This window comes from Zeus faber (genome assembly GCF_960531495.2).
Source record: "Zeus faber genome assembly, chromosome: 7".
NCBI lineage: Eukaryota > Metazoa > Chordata > Actinopteri > Zeiformes > Zeidae > Zeus > Zeus faber.
Window position 1 is genome coordinate 26460240 of NC_137203.1, and position 17300 is coordinate 26477539.

At 44.5% G+C, this 17300-nt stretch overlaps 1 protein-coding gene across 1 annotated transcript in view; it reads left to right on the forward strand.

Moving 5' to 3' along the window:
- The first annotated feature begins 3938 nt into the window (after nucleotides 1–3938).
- Nucleotides 3939–17300, forward strand: part of fbrsl1 (fibrosin-like 1) — a 298902-nt gene continuing 285540 nt past the window's right edge. The window contains exon 1 of the mRNA XM_080003616.1: nucleotides 3939–4464. Coding sequence (XP_079859742.1) covers nucleotides 4162–4464 — 303 coding nt within the window. The 5' untranslated portion in view covers nucleotides 3939–4161. The remainder of the gene's footprint in view (nucleotides 4465–17300) is intronic.

The window sequence follows — 17300 nt, forward strand, 5'->3', positions numbered from 1 at the left end:
TTTAAATGTTAATCTCAATCTCGGGACCATCCATTCAATTAATGAACTCATGTTAAATGTATTTCTCCATAGCAACAACAACCACACACCGGTGTCTTCCAGCGGTCCGGTGTTGCTGTGTCAAATCTATCGATTTCTCCGGAGCTATATTGTTGCTCGGAAAAAATGATGTGGCGTAAAGATTGGGGGGGGGGATTTTTTTTCCTTTCTCCGTTGTTCCCTGGCCTCACCTTTCATCTCAACTCCTGGAAAAAAAAAAAACAAACAACAACAACAACAACAAGAAAACACCGAGACACAAACCAAACAAACAAACACAAAGAAAAACTCAAAACACCTTAACCCCGGTAGACTTCAAATCCCTTATCGTGGCTTGGGAAAGGGAAAGGAAAACAATTCCGCTGCTTTAACATCACAAAAAAATAAAATAAATAAAAAAAACCTAAAAAGACGGCGAGGCGGGCTCCCCTTCACTGCAGCCGGGGCTAAGCGTTTCAAAGACCCCGCTGTTTGAATGACTTGGATGTGGGAGCTCAGAGTCGCTACCTATGGATTAAGCTCATGGTAAATAGCAGCATGGAAGAAACAGAGGTAATCTCTTCCCTCTCCTCCATGGCCTTCTCACCGTACCTATCCCTCCCCTCCCCCCCCCTAATCTCCTTACTGAATTAGTTCCTTCAAAGCCGCTCAAACAGAGACGGGTTTATGAACCGCGGTTCATAAACCCGCAGGAAGACGGAAGACGACGGCAGCCGCGCGTTCTCAAAAAAAATAAAATAAAAAAAATAAAAAGGCACCGCTGGCGTTGAGGCTGGTGTGACGCCGCAGGTTTTTGGAACGACAATACTTTGATGCCATCTGCAAAGTTGAAACCTGAACCGATCATCTCGAATGAGGTCCTTGGAAACCCCCCACGCGGCACAGTTGGGTTGATTCAGACTTGTTGCGGAGGTTTGCCATCGAAACAACGTTCGACCGCACACTTCTTACGGCCCTTGACTGAGTTAAGTACAGCTACATACAAATGAACCAAGGTGATGTCACGTAACGGTAACTGCGAGTGAGCCTGTGGCCGTGTACAGTACAAGTTTCCTTTGCAATGTAGAATTTTTGCCGCGGCAGGATTTGCAGGGTTGTCATCAAAAGGGAAATAAAATCCGTTGAATGTGAACTTTTTGATTGTTTCATTGTTTTCGTATTTGGTCTCAACCATTCCAAATGGTTGAGACCAAAGCTTCCGAAGCTCAAATGATGTGAGATATGTTTCTGTATGTTTCTAAGCAAGATTTGAATTTTTGACTTTTTTTTTGCCACAAAAAATATGACAATAATGATGAGAGAATAATTATAATAATCATCAACCGTCTCAACGGCCAAAAGGCCGAAAAATGATACGATTACACCAAAAAATGATACGATTCATAAGGTGCTGTCGGTTCCAATGTTTCTATTCTTGACTCTCCAGTTGAGAACAAGAAACCACGTCGTGGTTTATTTTGTTCCTCAGCCGGAATAGTTCCAAATCGCAACAACCCTCGCAGGTCTCAAGTAAGTTTCTATCCTTTTCAGCGAGAGTGACACCGGTGGAAGTGACTAACGCCAACGGTGCGATGCTACATGTAATGGTCCACTCAACCGTTGTTACAGGATAACACGACGAAACCAAAGAAACCGCATTCTGTCATTTCGAATTGCGAACAACACAATGAGTGCATCTGCACTCCACAGCCACGGCTCCCCTTTAATCGATCTTTGCCTGGGGAGAGGTCTTCCAGTGATGCAAAATATTATGCAAATATCACCCGGTTGCCTCCGAGTTACATTTACAACAATTCCCCTGACCCCCTGCACCTCTGGCGTGTCATTGTTTCCCTTAATATGAAAAAAAAAATAAAATAAAAAAAGGCCAATCTGTCTATACATCCCCGTCTGGAACCCACTGCCATTAAAATCAACGACGGCACATTTTCACTTCTCTACCTCTTCCCTCATCCCATGACGATCTCAATCCGCCTGTTCCGTTCTCCACCTCTATCTCACCAGGATCCCTCCCCCCCTGTTCTGTTCTATAATTCTATCTCTTCAGGGCCTCTCTCCCCTTTACTCCTCTCTGCCTCTATCTGAGAAGGATCTTCATCTAATTTTACGCACATTAAAATAAATCGCTCTCTATATATGAACGTTTATTGTACAGTTGGATCAGATTCACAAGTACGTTCATATGTGGCGCCTGCCACCGCAAATCCGTCCCCCGAAAAACGGAACACTCAAGGGGAATTCCGCCTGTCCGACGCACGAGGTAGCCGTGACCGCGGAGCATGTGGCGGCGACAACGGATGCCAACGCCGGGGTCAGTACGGGGAGGCCGTCGAAAAATGTGACGGACGCCGATGAAGCCGGCAGCCCCTGGTGCTGACAGCAGAGCATCCCTGCTGACACGCGCGCGCGCACACACACACACACACACACACACACACATGAGGGAGGAACAAAAATGTTAGATTTTTTTCCACACACCAGCTCCCCCCCCCCCCCCCCCCCTATTGGGAGGAGGATCCCTGTGGCTTTGATTTGGCGGAAACACGTCAGTGGCGTCGCTTCGAGTGGAGCGGACGCGGAGGAGATTTGAATCCCTCCTGTCGCTTTAAGGACACTCATCAAAGCCCCATCACGCCAAGAGAAAACACGACGAGGCACGAGTGGCGATGGGAGGTTCGACCGCTTTTTTCGGACTCGCTTCCCGGCGAGTCGCTGAGAAAAAAAAAAGAGAAAAGAAAAGAATCACGATAATCAAAAATAATAATAATAATAAAAAACAAAAACAACAACAACAACAAAAAAAAGGGGTCGTTGGATTTTTACCGACGGGCGAGTCAGGAGGGATACGGAATTCTCACAGGAATCAATTATTTCTGTCAGAATGATCTATTTGCGCGCAACATGCAAAACTTTGGATTCCATTGTTTCATATTTTTATTTTCTGACCCCCATTCTCTCAAAAATATTCCGTTTGGCGGAGAAATGCACACGCGTGGATCACACCAACGATTCACTTTTGTCAAAACAGTCTTTGGCGGAGCACGAACGCGTCACAGTCACATTCACTATAAAATACGGAAACTGCCTCGTCCTTTTGTCGACTTTGACTTTTATTTGGCCCTCGGTCGCTATTTTGAGTTTGTGAGTCGACGATGGCTCGCTCGCGTGACTCCCGACGCCCGAATCCCCTTCTGGAAGGGTTCGCTCGCGACGAACGGCTCGTTCGCGCGTCGCGCGCCACTCGATTGGAGTGGATTTCTAAAAAAGCAAACTTGACATTATTTGTCGCGGGGGGGGACGACGCGCATTTCTCCTGGACTTTGATTATTCGAACGCGGATTCGGACGTGGATCATTTAGAAGGAAAAAAAAAAAATACAAATACAATAAATAATAATTAAAAAAAAAAAAAAAAATGTACATTGCGCATAAGTAGCCCGAGACTTGGAATCCCTGCCCCTCACGCGCTGGCGTTTGACGGTGGAACTTGTCACGGAGGAATAACGGCTCGGCGGCCGAACTTGCAACCGTTTACCGAGTTATCTTCCCGGTTCGGTTCCTGTTCGAGAGGGGGGGGGGGGGTTTACTGGCGGATACTCCGTGTGTGTGCGTGCGTGCGTGCGTGCGTGTGTGTGTGTGTGTTTTTTGACAGCGGACCATGGATTGGGTGGTGGAAAACAACGGGCAGCGACACGGTGCCTCTGCGCTGTCTGCGGTACGCGGCTAGCCTCCATAACGTCCTCCTTGTTCAGACACAACAAAGTTCCGAAGCGGATTTTTCACGGTTTCGCTTTCGTTTTTGCGCCTTCGCGGACCGGGAGCGCGTCGTCGTGTGGGTTAGATTGGATTAAGGGGGAAGGGGTGGGGGGTGGTGGGGGGGCAGACAGATAACGTGTGGGTTTGCGTCGCTTTTCCACGGGATACTTGAACATTTGGATAATGTTGGATGTTCCAGAGGGTTTATAGTCAAGGTCATTCCGCGGCTGTTATCACCTTATATATGTGTGTGTTGTGTACATGTAACACACACATATATTTTGGTTGACCTGCATAAGGTGGGCTTCCACCGTCATTTATTTATTTATTATTTTTTGGCATCGCAACATCTCTGGGAAAAACAAAAATGGATGGAAAGCTGAAGCAGAGCCGCAGATCCCGCTCCAAACGGGAGAGGGGTCGCAGGCGGGAGGCTGGCGGCAGGGATGCCCGCAGTCCGAGCGCCCATTCGTCCTGTACCGACGGGGAGCTGGACAGTCCCGGGAGGGACGCCGCCTCCCTGCTCCCTGGTAAGAAGGTTGCTCACTGCACGGCCGCCGCCAGAGCACCTCGCCCCCCTCGTCGAAAGAGACGGGAATCCGGCTCCCAGGAAGAGGACATCATTGATGGATTTGCTATCGCCAGCTTCATGAGCCTGGACCGTCTGGAGGTAAGGGCTGCTGGGCATCATGCAAAGTTGGATTGGATTGACTCGGTGGATGACATGGTTGTTCCCCTGTTCTGTATATGCTTGGTTACCGGGGAATAAACAGGTGCTTTGGTGTTAAGTGTGGCTGGGACTTGTTGGATTGTGTTTTGCTGCCAGTTGTCAGTGTGCATCTCGCTTTGTAATGATGTCTGTTTTGCACCAGTAAATCCTCGTCTTCTAAGACACAGGCAGATCACTCCTATTTGAATTGTATCTGAGAGGCTGCACTGGGAGGTAATTCCACCTCACCTTCCACTGCTGTCCCCATCACATTTTAGTTGACGATTAACTGCCATACAAATATTTGCTATTAACAGTTGAATTGTCACGCCGCACCCCCTTTCCATTTATTTCCATTTTACGATAACATAACTATGAAATCATACTTGTCATAAAACATGTTCATCTTTTGCAGAATAATTATCGATTCACATTGAAGATTGGGTAGACCTTGAATTTTCTTTGACTCAACTGATGGAAACTCACGTAATTCACATTCTATTCATTGCGACATATCTAACATTGGTTGAACATTCCATTTACATTACATTACATTACAACATTACAACATTATGTGGTTGTGGAATCTGATGATTTTACAAAATGGTTTGCTCAATTAATTGCTATCAGGCGATTATGTGATAATTCTGACAGCTGTAATGACAGTGAGGTTATTAGTGTCATCAGACAGTGATGTTATTTGTGTCATCCTGTCACCTCTTCTCAACCTTGTTTTCTATTGTACAGCAGCAGCAATAGGTGTCCCAACAATTCCATTTTTTATCAAAATTTTATAAATACGAAGTGGTCATAGGCTAATAACATAGCTCTCACATGACCTCTGCAATGACTGTATTCTAATATGGTAGCACCATTCACAATGCTATCGCTCACACCTGGAGGAATTGATTTCACGGGCCTCCATTACCCCAGGTAGACAAGGACACCTAATCGGATGTTATTGATTAACATAGACACACCACCTAGCCACTATTACAAAATTATAGAATGCATGTGAGCAGTACTGCACACATGGGATGAAAGAAGGATTCATTGACTTTGAACTAGCCATCCATTTGCCAGCTGCCATCTGTTAACAAGTTCAACCTGTTCAGGTCATCAGTAATTATATTGCTATTCCCTTTAGCTCGGCCCTTCATGGTACTTGGAGAGGGTGTGAAAGTGTGATTGGGTTGTAAGGAGGTGGGAGTGAGTGTCCGTTAGTGTGTGTGATCATATGCTCGTCTATTTGTGCGAATGGGCAAGTTTATACTTTTATGAGCGACTGTGATTGAATGTATAAAATGTGTGTGCGTGTGTGTATTGAGCCATTTGAGCATGTGCATACGCGCCTGTTTGCATAAGTGTAATGCACTCCCATCATGGATGTGTGCATACTGCTGCCCTTGGTCCTGCATGGCTGCCACTGTACATGACAGCTGCTGACTATGAAAGACTTTGAAGATGTCACAGCGGCAAAGGGCTCTCTTCTCTGGCATCATCCACCAGCATGGTGCTGTCTCCGCTGCTGTCTATCACTTTTCTTTCGTGTTCCCTCTGTGGTGTTTTGCTGCACTAGTGCTCAGAGACAATCACAGTTTTGCTTTCACATCCATTCTTGTTCGGTTATAATGTAGTTGTGCAGGGTTGCATTACTAAAAAAGGCCATCCTTTGGGAAATGTATCAAAGCAAAACATTCTGAAAACCATAGGAGTGCAGTAGGACTCACCTTTGGTAGAATAAGTGTATTATTTTAATTGCATTTAATTGCATTTCATTGCATTTAATTGTATTTCATCAATCATGCTAGTGTTTCGGCTTTGGTTCTGCCGAGAAGAAAAACAGAGGTTACTCTCTTCTCCACCTGGAAACTTATGTTTCAAGGCCAAACAAATGAGGCATGATATAGCTCTGTGTGAAATGATACTCACACGCCAGCTACTTGTTGGCAATTGCTCTTATTTGCATGCAAATGGCCTGCAGTTGTAATGATGTTGATAGATTTGGTTCAATTAAGAGAGGGTCAGTGTTTTTATGTGTCACGGTCCGTCGTTTCTGTTCAAAGTGTGACAATAATAAGCGCAGGTCTTCACTTCTATGTCACACCTTAAGTGGTAACATTTGAGGGGAAACGTACCGTTTAATTAGGTCACCTTTACCTTTTTTGACAATGAATAAACTTTCTCGGTCTGCCCATTTTCACGTTCTTTGAAATCCGCTCAGGTGGCTTTTATTCAGGCCTCTGAAGGCCAGCTATTGAACTCCAGCACTTTAATTGTATAAATATTTAAAGCGCTTTTCTCTCCATATCAGTCATTACTCTTGCCTTCACCTAACAGCGTGTGCTTTAGAGGAGCTCATCACCTGCAAGGACTGCGTTAATTGCTTATCAATTATCCAGAGGACAGTGTCGCCATTAAGCAAGGAAAAAACACTGACCTATTGCGTCATGCTGTGAGTGGCCCACAGTGCTGTTGGTGGAGGTTGGGGGTGGTCCCTTTTGACCTCCTGTAAGTGACTGATGGCCAACATGGCCGTGTTTATGTCGGGCCATACAGCCAGTTCTACTGTCTCACTCGCACTCTGCTGCCGCTGTGCTCTTTCACACTCCGCTAACATCAATCTCCTGTTCTCCCTGCCAGGGTCTGATGCATCTGCCCAGCCAACCCAGTGAACCCACCAGTGGAAATGCTCTCCTATTTTTATCTGGGTTTAAACAGTTTGTTGTACTGGAAGGCACTTTGCCTCAAACAGGTTTTATTTATGGCTCTTTTAGTACATTTGACGACAGTGATTATTACAAACAAAACGTAAAACACAATACAGTATTGTGCAACGATTATTGGCATCTTTGCGAATACCTTTGAATGACTGGTGTTTTTCCCATATGAGGGTTCAATCAGAGATTTCAGTGCCCTTTCCAAGCTGAGATGACTCTATCTTCTGTGACTCGATTCTGATAGTTGCCCAGTGTGAAACCTTTGTAGTGGCTGCAGATTTCTATTCACGCAGATCCAAGGTTATGGGCTTTTCTCAGAGTACTTTGACTCCAAACACACTTCTTTGGCACTTTTGATAGGATCAAGCCGGCACACTCCCTCCCCAATGAATGCTCTGGCTGTACGCTGTTTTTCCGCCGGCTCCCGTAACCTATTTCATTACAGCTGAAAGCAATTTGCTGTGGCGGCCGCATTTGATTATGGCGTGTTTATTTGCTTTGAATCCCCTGGTTTCTCGAGGAAAGCCGCTTACCTACCTGTGCAAATCGACCGTACAAACAAAGCTCAGTTGCTTTGTCACGGGCACCTTATTGTTATTAGAAAAATGTCAGGGATGATTCAGCGATGATTCAAGGAATGTAGGAACACTGCCTGTTGTTGTCGGTGATCTAATCACTGTGGTCAGGCCAAAACCTCATATCTCCACCTCCACCGTGTTTTATCTGTGATCCTAATCAAACCAGAGTAGTGCCTGGACATATAAGGGTTGCAAATGTCATGTTTCTTAGGCTTATGAAACACTGAGATTTCACTGAAGGATAAAAATATATTGACATCATACATTATCATAATGTTACTATTCCAGTAAATTGCAAGGAATACTATTATTTTATTTTTTAGCTGTTTTGTTAACATTTTATAGGTTAACCCCCTCAGGAATCTCCCCGAGAATGACCAACGAGCTGAGCTGATAATAAAAATGGTACAATTATTCAAATATCACAGTAGTAATAAGATATTTGATTTGCTCTATGCACACTGGGAGAGGCACAGGAGTGGTAAATCCCCCTTCCCTGTTAATCTGCAATCATTCTGCTCATCTGCTCTGACATGACTTTACAGATTTGTTTGCTTTTTCCGTTCCGCAACATGGGTTTCCAAATTCACTCTAATGGGGATTTTGGTCTAGTCGATGCAGTGATATTACACAATATCAAGGGCATGGAGCCAGAATGCAAAAGTGGAATATTGGGCAAAGGGTTATTTTTATTAATATATGTTTGAAATATGACCTCACATAAGTCTATATCATTGACATTTAAATTTTCCACAAAATAATTACCTTTTTTTTTCTTCAGCTTTGTTTTAGTTTTGAAGCTGCCCAGTATGACTGCTGTCCTCTATTGACAGCCCAGCAATTCTGCTGCTGCAGTTTAGGATCTAAGAAAAACCTTGAGACTCGTGTTTTGGAGTTGTTTATATTTCCCCCGAATAGATTTTCCCCACTCATTCCAGCCACTGGTGCAAAATGTACAGTATTGAAATCAAAAACAACATCACAGGGCCCCAAACAGAATAACAAAAGGCTTTTGTTGAAATTAGTCGGGAAAACACACTCCCACCCCATTGGCACAAATCCAATCACTTATTCCCCAGTTGGTGTCCTGATATTCACTGCTCTCATTGTTGGCCCTCCGCTAGGGCCTCGTCCTCTATATTAACCGCTGCTGGCACTGCTAACACTCTGGAGGGCCGTTGTGTCAAATGATGACAGTTGGAAGAAGAACCGCTCCATTCACCCACAGGAACAATCAGGGAACAGTCCAATGTATGTGGGAGGTATCGACGTAATGACGTTATTGACACCTTACAGGGGAAAAGTGCAAGCGCTGACACAAGGCTCACAGTGCAGCATTAAGACGTGTCGGCGCTGTTGGCGAGGCATATCGTTTTGTTTGTTCAAAGGGGGATGCTGCAATCTCGTCTTTGCTTCCACCTCCCTCACGGTGATAGCACCGTGTATCTTCTGTTGCCGCTGACAAACAACAACCGCAGGTTTAATTAACAAGGCAGCACCCCCCGCCTCGCCCCGCGCTCCCAAGGCTCTGGTGTTCATTGGCTGACGCATCCCTTGGAGAGAGGTGTCTTTGATGCCAACGGGACGTCCCCAGGCCCCAGCCCTCTGTCACATCCACCGAGTCGGCTTGGCTCTTACATTTACAGAAACACACACAGAACATACACCCTCTCTCAAACAGTCGGAAAAGCAGAATCTGTCTTTTTACAGACGTATGTACACACAACTTGTCACACACCCAGACATGCATTCTCTCACACATGCCCACTAACTCACTGACAGCCTTACAGGATTGAACCCTCACAGTGCACCTGTCCGAGTTATCGACCGATGACCTAAATATATCCCAAGGAAGGGTCTGTTACCATCTCAGTGGAAGGATGTCTTGTGCTGAGAATGTCCAGATAAACCATACCTCCGTGGCCCATTTTATTCCTATAAGACGTTTGGCGAATAAAATAGATTGTTTTCTCGATTGTCAACATTATAGGCAAACAAAAGTGGCGGTGGTGGGTGGCAGGTCTAAAAGCAACCACGCCAATATTTTTTTTTAACGATGGAATGTTGCTATACTAATAATAGTGTTTCCGTTTTTTAAAGGAAAATGGAGCTGCATATGGTAAGATGCCAAATAAGCTGCAATACCTTAGAAACAGTAGTCCTTTATTTGCAGTTGAAGGGAATGCAAAAAAGGACGCAGACACAATGATATACAGTAGGTAGAGATACACAGAGGCGGCGTGGAGAATCATTTGGTTAGCTGGCGGTAGGCCGATAAATCCATTTCCTGGTTGTCTTTGTGAGCCGTCAGCAGGCTTCCTGTGTGAATGTTTTCTACTGTGGCTGAGTGACAGGCTGCGCTTCTGCAGTGATTAGGTTGCCTCTGAGCTTGAGATGCACTGGGGCACTGTATCTGCTAAAGCAGCCCCCCTGGTGCTTTGTCCTCTCTGCTGGCCTGTCTCGACCGTGACGACTGGGACTAGATTGATTGGGCCTCACTAAACTTTTCTTAAATCCTCCTTACTTCTGTTCTCGGCAAAAGAGCCTCTGAAAAACCAACACGGGATTCGTGAAACATGAATCGTCACTTAATTTCATGCGTGCCACAGGCGTACCAGGTGATGAACGCCTGTTCATGTGGTTCCAGCATTGGTAAACACGCCATTAACGTACAATAAAACGAATGCAGTTTTCAGGATCTTTTGCAAACAACCCCAGGCCCTAAGACCCAGAAAGAAAAGCGGTTCATAAAGATATAACCTGCTCTCCATTGCACGTTTAGCCAGGAGCTCCAATAATAGAAAATATGACATTAATATTTGATTTCGATGGTGTGCTCGTGGGTTCTTTATACAGACTCATCAATCACTTCATTGTATCAAAGAACAAATTCAGATTTGAACAACATTTTTCCTCTCAGTCAAAACCTGCGAAATACACATTGAAATCAAATTTTAAAGTTTAAAGCCCATTCACTGTAAAAACGGCTGTCACACAATTCAATATGGTCCAGCTTATAAAATCGGATGACCAACAATTTCTTACACAAATTTGGTCTGGAGTATTTGATAGGGCTTTACTTAAAACTAGCGCTCATAAATATCCTGACATCCAGCTGCGTGGTCGATATTTCTATATAACGCTGCATGTGGTCGCCGGAAACCGCTTTATGGATAGGAGGACTGCGGCGGATACAATAAAAATAACAAAAGCTAAGTAGAGGGGAGACTCTTAAGTGGCTCATTAAGTGATAGCTGTTTTCCACTTCAGCTGTGCCCTTTACTGTCAGAGAGCACCAAGAGCACTGAAAAGACTGCTGGCTTTAACTCTCATACCGACATCTCTCAAGTAAATCCTTTTGAAAGATTTTTTTTGTCCTGCTGCAGTGTAGGAGTCAGTTTTCCAATGTCTCGGACTCATTCTGCACAAAGGTCTGCTGGCTGATTTTGTGTGCGGAGTGGAGGATTTGAAGTCGCTCTGACTCATTTAAACTCCATGCTTAATAACCTCAAGGCTAATGTTTCAAAATAAAGTGGCAGCACTTTGACATGCTACTTAGTCTCACAAAACACACGCACCAACACCCACGGCAGCGTGAATTGTAATGCCACAGGCAAGCCCTGGTTTCTGACATGAAAACCTTTGTTATACATTTTACAACCATCAATGTCATTAAAAAGTGAAAATCAACCGTGTCATCTTCTACAGATTTGAAGATATTAAAAATCCACATTGCAGTGTGGTCATGATTTTTTTGGAGGGGGGGTTGTGGGGGTTTTTTTTTTTGAGGGGGGGCTGTGTTTTTCATTGCCGTGACTCACACAGTCGTGACATTCTGCTGGAGTCTCAGCGCATGTTTTCTTCATAAACCACCCTTAGTGTGAAAGCAATTAGCGTTAACGCTTGTCGACATGTGCCTCTGCTTGTGACACCAGCTACCAACAACAGCTCTGAGGGGAATAGTCCGGCCTGAAATAAGATCCGGATAAGACTCCTGCTGTCTCGAGGAGAGACCCTTCCTGTCCATCACCGTAGCCCTCTGTTTAGCGTCGCTAGTTATTTATTCAATGCAATAATCTTATGCAAAGGAAATTTATTTCAAGACTAATTACAATCGTGTAGGTTTCACTGGAGGCCCTTTAGTCACAGGGGACGCCCCAAGGAAGCCACTTTTACCCATTGTTGTCTGTTCAATATTAGCCAGGGTGCCTGTTTCTGTGTGTGTGTGTGTGTGTGTGTGTGTGTGTGTGTGTTTCTATACAGTATGTGCATGTCTGTTTGATATGCATGTGTACTTGTTAACAGTTGAAGTCAAACAAGGACTGGTGTGACTAGTGTATCGTGTGACTGCTTTGGCAACAATATAATGAAAAGCTGTAGCAGAGCGTAGATAGTGGTGGGGGGTTATGCAAAGGAGAATCTCTGCCCCCCACTGCCACTTCTAGTTTGTTCACTGACTTTGCCTGTCAGCTGAAGTCACAGCAACTACATACTGCATTTTCCCATTGGAAGGTCTCCCAGTCATCCTGCCCTTGTCCTTTATAAAACAGGCGATCACATGAGGATTGTTTTAATCAACACAGTAGCGGTGGGAAATATGGAAGAATGAGCGGTTATCATTCACAATATTCACATATTGTGTTCCACAACAATATTTCAGGGTTACAAAGCCCCATTGTTGTGTGAAGTCTCAAAATATTTTGGACAATCTTTGGCAGTTACAGTACATGTGATCGGTTTGTTTACATTGCTATGATCGTCACCAAACAGTGCAGATTGGCTAGCAGTCAGGCGGGACATATTGATAAGGTCGCTATATTAACAGTGGTATTGGATCATTGTTGCAGAAAAGTTTGGTCATTGGCAAAAATGGGACAAGATTGATCAAGCAAATTATCAGCGAGCCAAATCTGCAACGTATACTCACTGTGTTGTGCACGTTGGCGCTACTACGCCTTCAAAGTGCATGAAGTTGAGACTAATATTTTAATATTTACACGTGTGAAAGGTTGGTAAACACAGAGAGTCTTCGGGAGTGCCCCATCCCCCCAAGACGCCTGGAATGATATGAGTGGGATTTATCTCAACGGGGAAATGTTATGACAGGTTAGTGGAGTTCTCTTTTCAGTTGGAGATGTTATCAGTTTTTAAACAAGCCTGGGTCTTGGCCTGCCCTGACAGCAGTCAGTATTTTATGGATACTGAAAAACCTCCAACGAAATTCAATGTGTGTTTGGGGGAGGTAGTATATTGGGATAACGGTATGCTATTGTAAGGAATGTTTTTTATGTAGCCGCAGCATTGTAACCTCTACACCGGGATGGGTGAGGTGGGGGGGGGGGGTCTGTCAAGCACAGTGGGATATTTTGCTGACAGATTTGCCGGGAAGGGGCCAGATGTCCCTTTCCAAGTCTCCATCTCTTTGTCTTCCCTCACCTCCTTTATCTCCCTCTCCCATGATTCATAGTCCTCACTCACAAAACCACTTTCCTTTTTTATTTATTTTTATCACAGGTTTAGGGTTGTTTACCTGTAGATCAAATGAGGGGGAAAAAAACCTGCGCTCCCCCAGTAAATGGGCCACACAACTCATTTCAGAGAGACCACTTTGTCAGTGTATCTTAGACGAGGACAAATACACACACACACACACACACACACACACACACTGAAACACTCTTGCTTTGAAAAGCATTGGGGGCAAGCAGGGCTTTACCCACGGTGGGGAATAAGATCTGAATAACGTGCAGACGTGCGCATGTGTGCACGTACGCGCACCTGCCTGCCGCACACTGAACGCAAGGCTGGTTGTGTAGTCGGCAAAGAAAACAGACCCTGCTGGTGTGTGCGAGAGTGACAGAACGCAAACAGCAGCTACCGAGCTACTGTTTGCATTCCACATCTCCTTGACTCAGAGCACAACAGCTGCTTGAGCTGCACGCTGGAAAGGCAGCATGCTGGGCTTTATTCAGCGGTCATCTTTGTTAGGGCTGCCCCCCGAAAATCGACAAGTCTAATCATCCGTTGGAGACCCGTCAGTGTTCTGAGATTCTTCCAAGTTGAGCGGTAGTTTTTTCTCTTTTGGGGGGGGGGGGGGGGTTGTCGATTACCTAGTGGACTCATTCTCTGATATTACATTAGAAGTAGAAGACACATCTTTCTAGTTGAAAGCACGTTGAAAGCAGGAAGCGATGCTGCGTTGGCAAAACTTGGAAGGCAAATAGTCGAATATTTGTATTGAACAGCCAAATCCGATTAGACTGACAACATTTCTGTGCTTATTTTGGTGAGTAACTTAAAAGTAGTGTAAAACAGAATAAAAACAGAGTACAGAATAAATAATCAATGTCTTTTTGTTTAGTATACTTAAAAATAGGGAACCATCGGCTGCATAACTGGCAATCCCAATGTGGTCAAAAAAGTCAAATAATGGCTGATATGTCTGTCGGGCTCTACTATGCTTGATGCCTTTTTTTTTTGCTCAAGAGTACCCCTTGTACAACACAGTGGAATATTTTATTCATTAAAATGTCAGACAGAAAGTTTTTCCTCATTTCTCCTTTTTTAAGAATCACGGAAAAACCAAGATTCTTGGCACACCTTTTGTAGAGGCACTGGTGTGTAGGAGAATAACTAATAAGGACACCCTCAAACACACTGTCCAAACTTGCTATTACCACAATAACTAAAGTTTATTCAGTCAAACTTCATCAGGCAGAAAAGAGGTGTAGAGGTCTAACAGGTCTGCCTTTCACTGGGTGACCTTAGGCGTGAACCCCTGTGTTGGTTCGCTTCGGCCCAGCTCAAGTGTCTTCCGGGAAAGACAGCCTGATCCCTGGGTTTACACTACGCGATGCACAACACTCATGCTATGACTAGAGCAAGCGCTGTTTATACCACCCAACAGATAATCTCTGCTTTTCTGTGTGAACGGTGTTTGCACTATACAGGACAAGGCACACACTGGAATTTCGACCTACCGACTTAAACTCTCCCCCTCCCTACCGCCCACACCACACAAACTCTTCGGCTGCTAATTTAAGCAAATTGTTTTTCCATGGCTGAACTACGGGTTGCAACAAAACAATGTTGCACGTGGGAGCGATGTAAATAGCAAATAACAAACATGGGGGAATGTGGCGCTTCGGGACATCACTCATTGAATGGATTATTACAACATTTGCCCATCTGCTACCGTGACGCGACAACATAAGGTGAGCGAGTCGGGGCGTGACTGAAATATGCAAAAGTTAGGAACCGATAAGCAGAATCGAAAAATGCATGTGTCTAATCGAATCCATGGTTCTTGGAAATTTGGAAAATAACCCTTAAATCAGGGTAAATGTTATATCAGACAGACTTCTCTTGTAGATAAGTCAGGGGAAATGAGAACCGTGGAAGTTTTCCTATTGTATCAAGCAGGAAAAAAGTTGTAGCATGACGTGTTTGAGTGAATTTGCCTTACTTGAGATAGCATGTCCTGCGATGTGACTATTGCGCATGCACACATTGCGAAATATATATTGTGCACTCCTATTGTTAACAGTTGCTAACAGATTACCAATGTTAGCAACAGAAACATCCCAGCATTGTTTTGCCACCGCAAGATAAGGGAGAAAATAGAAAATTCACTGCAGCAGGACAAAGCCACAGCTCGAGAGAGAGAGAGAGAGGAGGAACAACAAGGAATATACTACGCTCTGTATCCTCTTAAAGGCTTCTCCTCCTCTTATACTCCTTGTAACTGTAGAAAGCCTCTAAAGGCTCTAATTGTTTTTTTTCTTCTCTACGGCTGATCCTAGACTTGAGCTGTTAATTGTAATAGACTGCGAAACAGCCTGTCTACACTAAAGGACAATCTTGCCTGAAAAGTCAGCGTGACTGTGGAAAATCTGCCCAATGTGCAGTTGCAACTGTCTGAATGGCCAGATCTGAAATAAACGGTTAAAGCCCTCCCGCCAAAAAGACATTACCTTTTAGAAATACGAAGCATGATGTGTGCATTCTTTTTGGAAGACTGATTCAGTTGTTTTCCATTGTCTATTGTTGAAAATGTTAACAAAAATTGCAGCACATTAACATTAAATTGCAGCCCATCAGTGAATCTGATTAATTTGTACCCACCTCTACTTATAATACTTATACCGTTTTAACGCCAAAATAAGTGGGTTCAACCCGCTCATTTTGGTGCTAAAAAACATGCGAAAAGCATGGAGCAGCGGTCCTTCGGCGGCGAGGAGCAGGGACCGGCTCGGGGCGATGCTGGAGCTCCCGGCGGGGAGTGTGGGGGTTTTCCGCTATGCTCCCCACGGGGCGATCCCCACACTCTCAACATTTCACGGTCCCCCATGCGGAAAAAAAGTCAATAACTTCTGATTTGGATTTTGGATTCTAAATCGGATACGAAACGATGGAAGGCTACACGGATATTCCTTTCTATTTATTTAGTGCCCGGAATTTCAACACGCGTCGCAACGCGCCGGTAAAGGCTACAAAACTAGCGCGTCAACCCAGGTGTCTTGTTCACATCAGAGCTGATCGGAGGTGGCATCGATTAAAACCTGTCTGTTGCAGGGTCATTTGACCCGGGACTGAGACATGGGATTTTCCTTTCCCACTGATGACACACTAATCAGCTCCTTTAAGGCCCTGTTTACTCCTGACATTAACATGCATTTTGGTTGATATGATCACAAGTGGACAGCTCTAAGTACATCTCTTTACACCCTGCATTAGAATGCGTCTCCATATGCGTCTCCAGTAACCACTTGTGATCGGCGCTCACTTCCCCGTTACAGTATATATGCAAATTGAATATATTGCCATTATAATATAGCAATATATAATATAATCTCATAGAGAAAGATTTTGATTTATTTTATTTCCCTAGTTTCTTACTTTTATGGAAAATGAAACCTAACTCAGAAAATTGAAGGCGAGTTTTCTCCTCCAGACAGTTCTCGTGCCGGTTTTCCTGTGTTTTTATTCTAGATATGTTTTATTTTCGTTTGTTTCCTTTCTGTATGAAACAACATTTTTAAACACAACTGCGTTATAAAAAAACCTGCGTCTCCCCACTTCCCCATGCCCCGTCACACACGTCTCCCCGTTGCTTTCCGTTGCTATGGGACTTAATGTAGTAAAAACTGGATGTTTTGTGTAAATACTTGACTTATAAATTAGAAATCCTGCACTTCCATTTCGGGGAATTTCCAGACCAAAGCGTAAAAATTTGTGCGTGCTTCTGCTTACACGGAGGACGTTTACATGCTAAAAGAATGAGGTCATATGGGGCCCCGACCACCCCCGAATGTGGTCTGCCGCACCGAGGACGCATTGGGTGTGTTTACACCTGGCATTAGAGCTGTCCACTTGTGATCGGATAACCAGAGACGCATGTTAATGCCAGGTGTAAACGGTGTCCCAGATTCTCAACCTCTGGGATCACAACGCTCGAGGCCGGAAGCCTGCAAAAATCCCGACAGTGGTGACGTTAGCT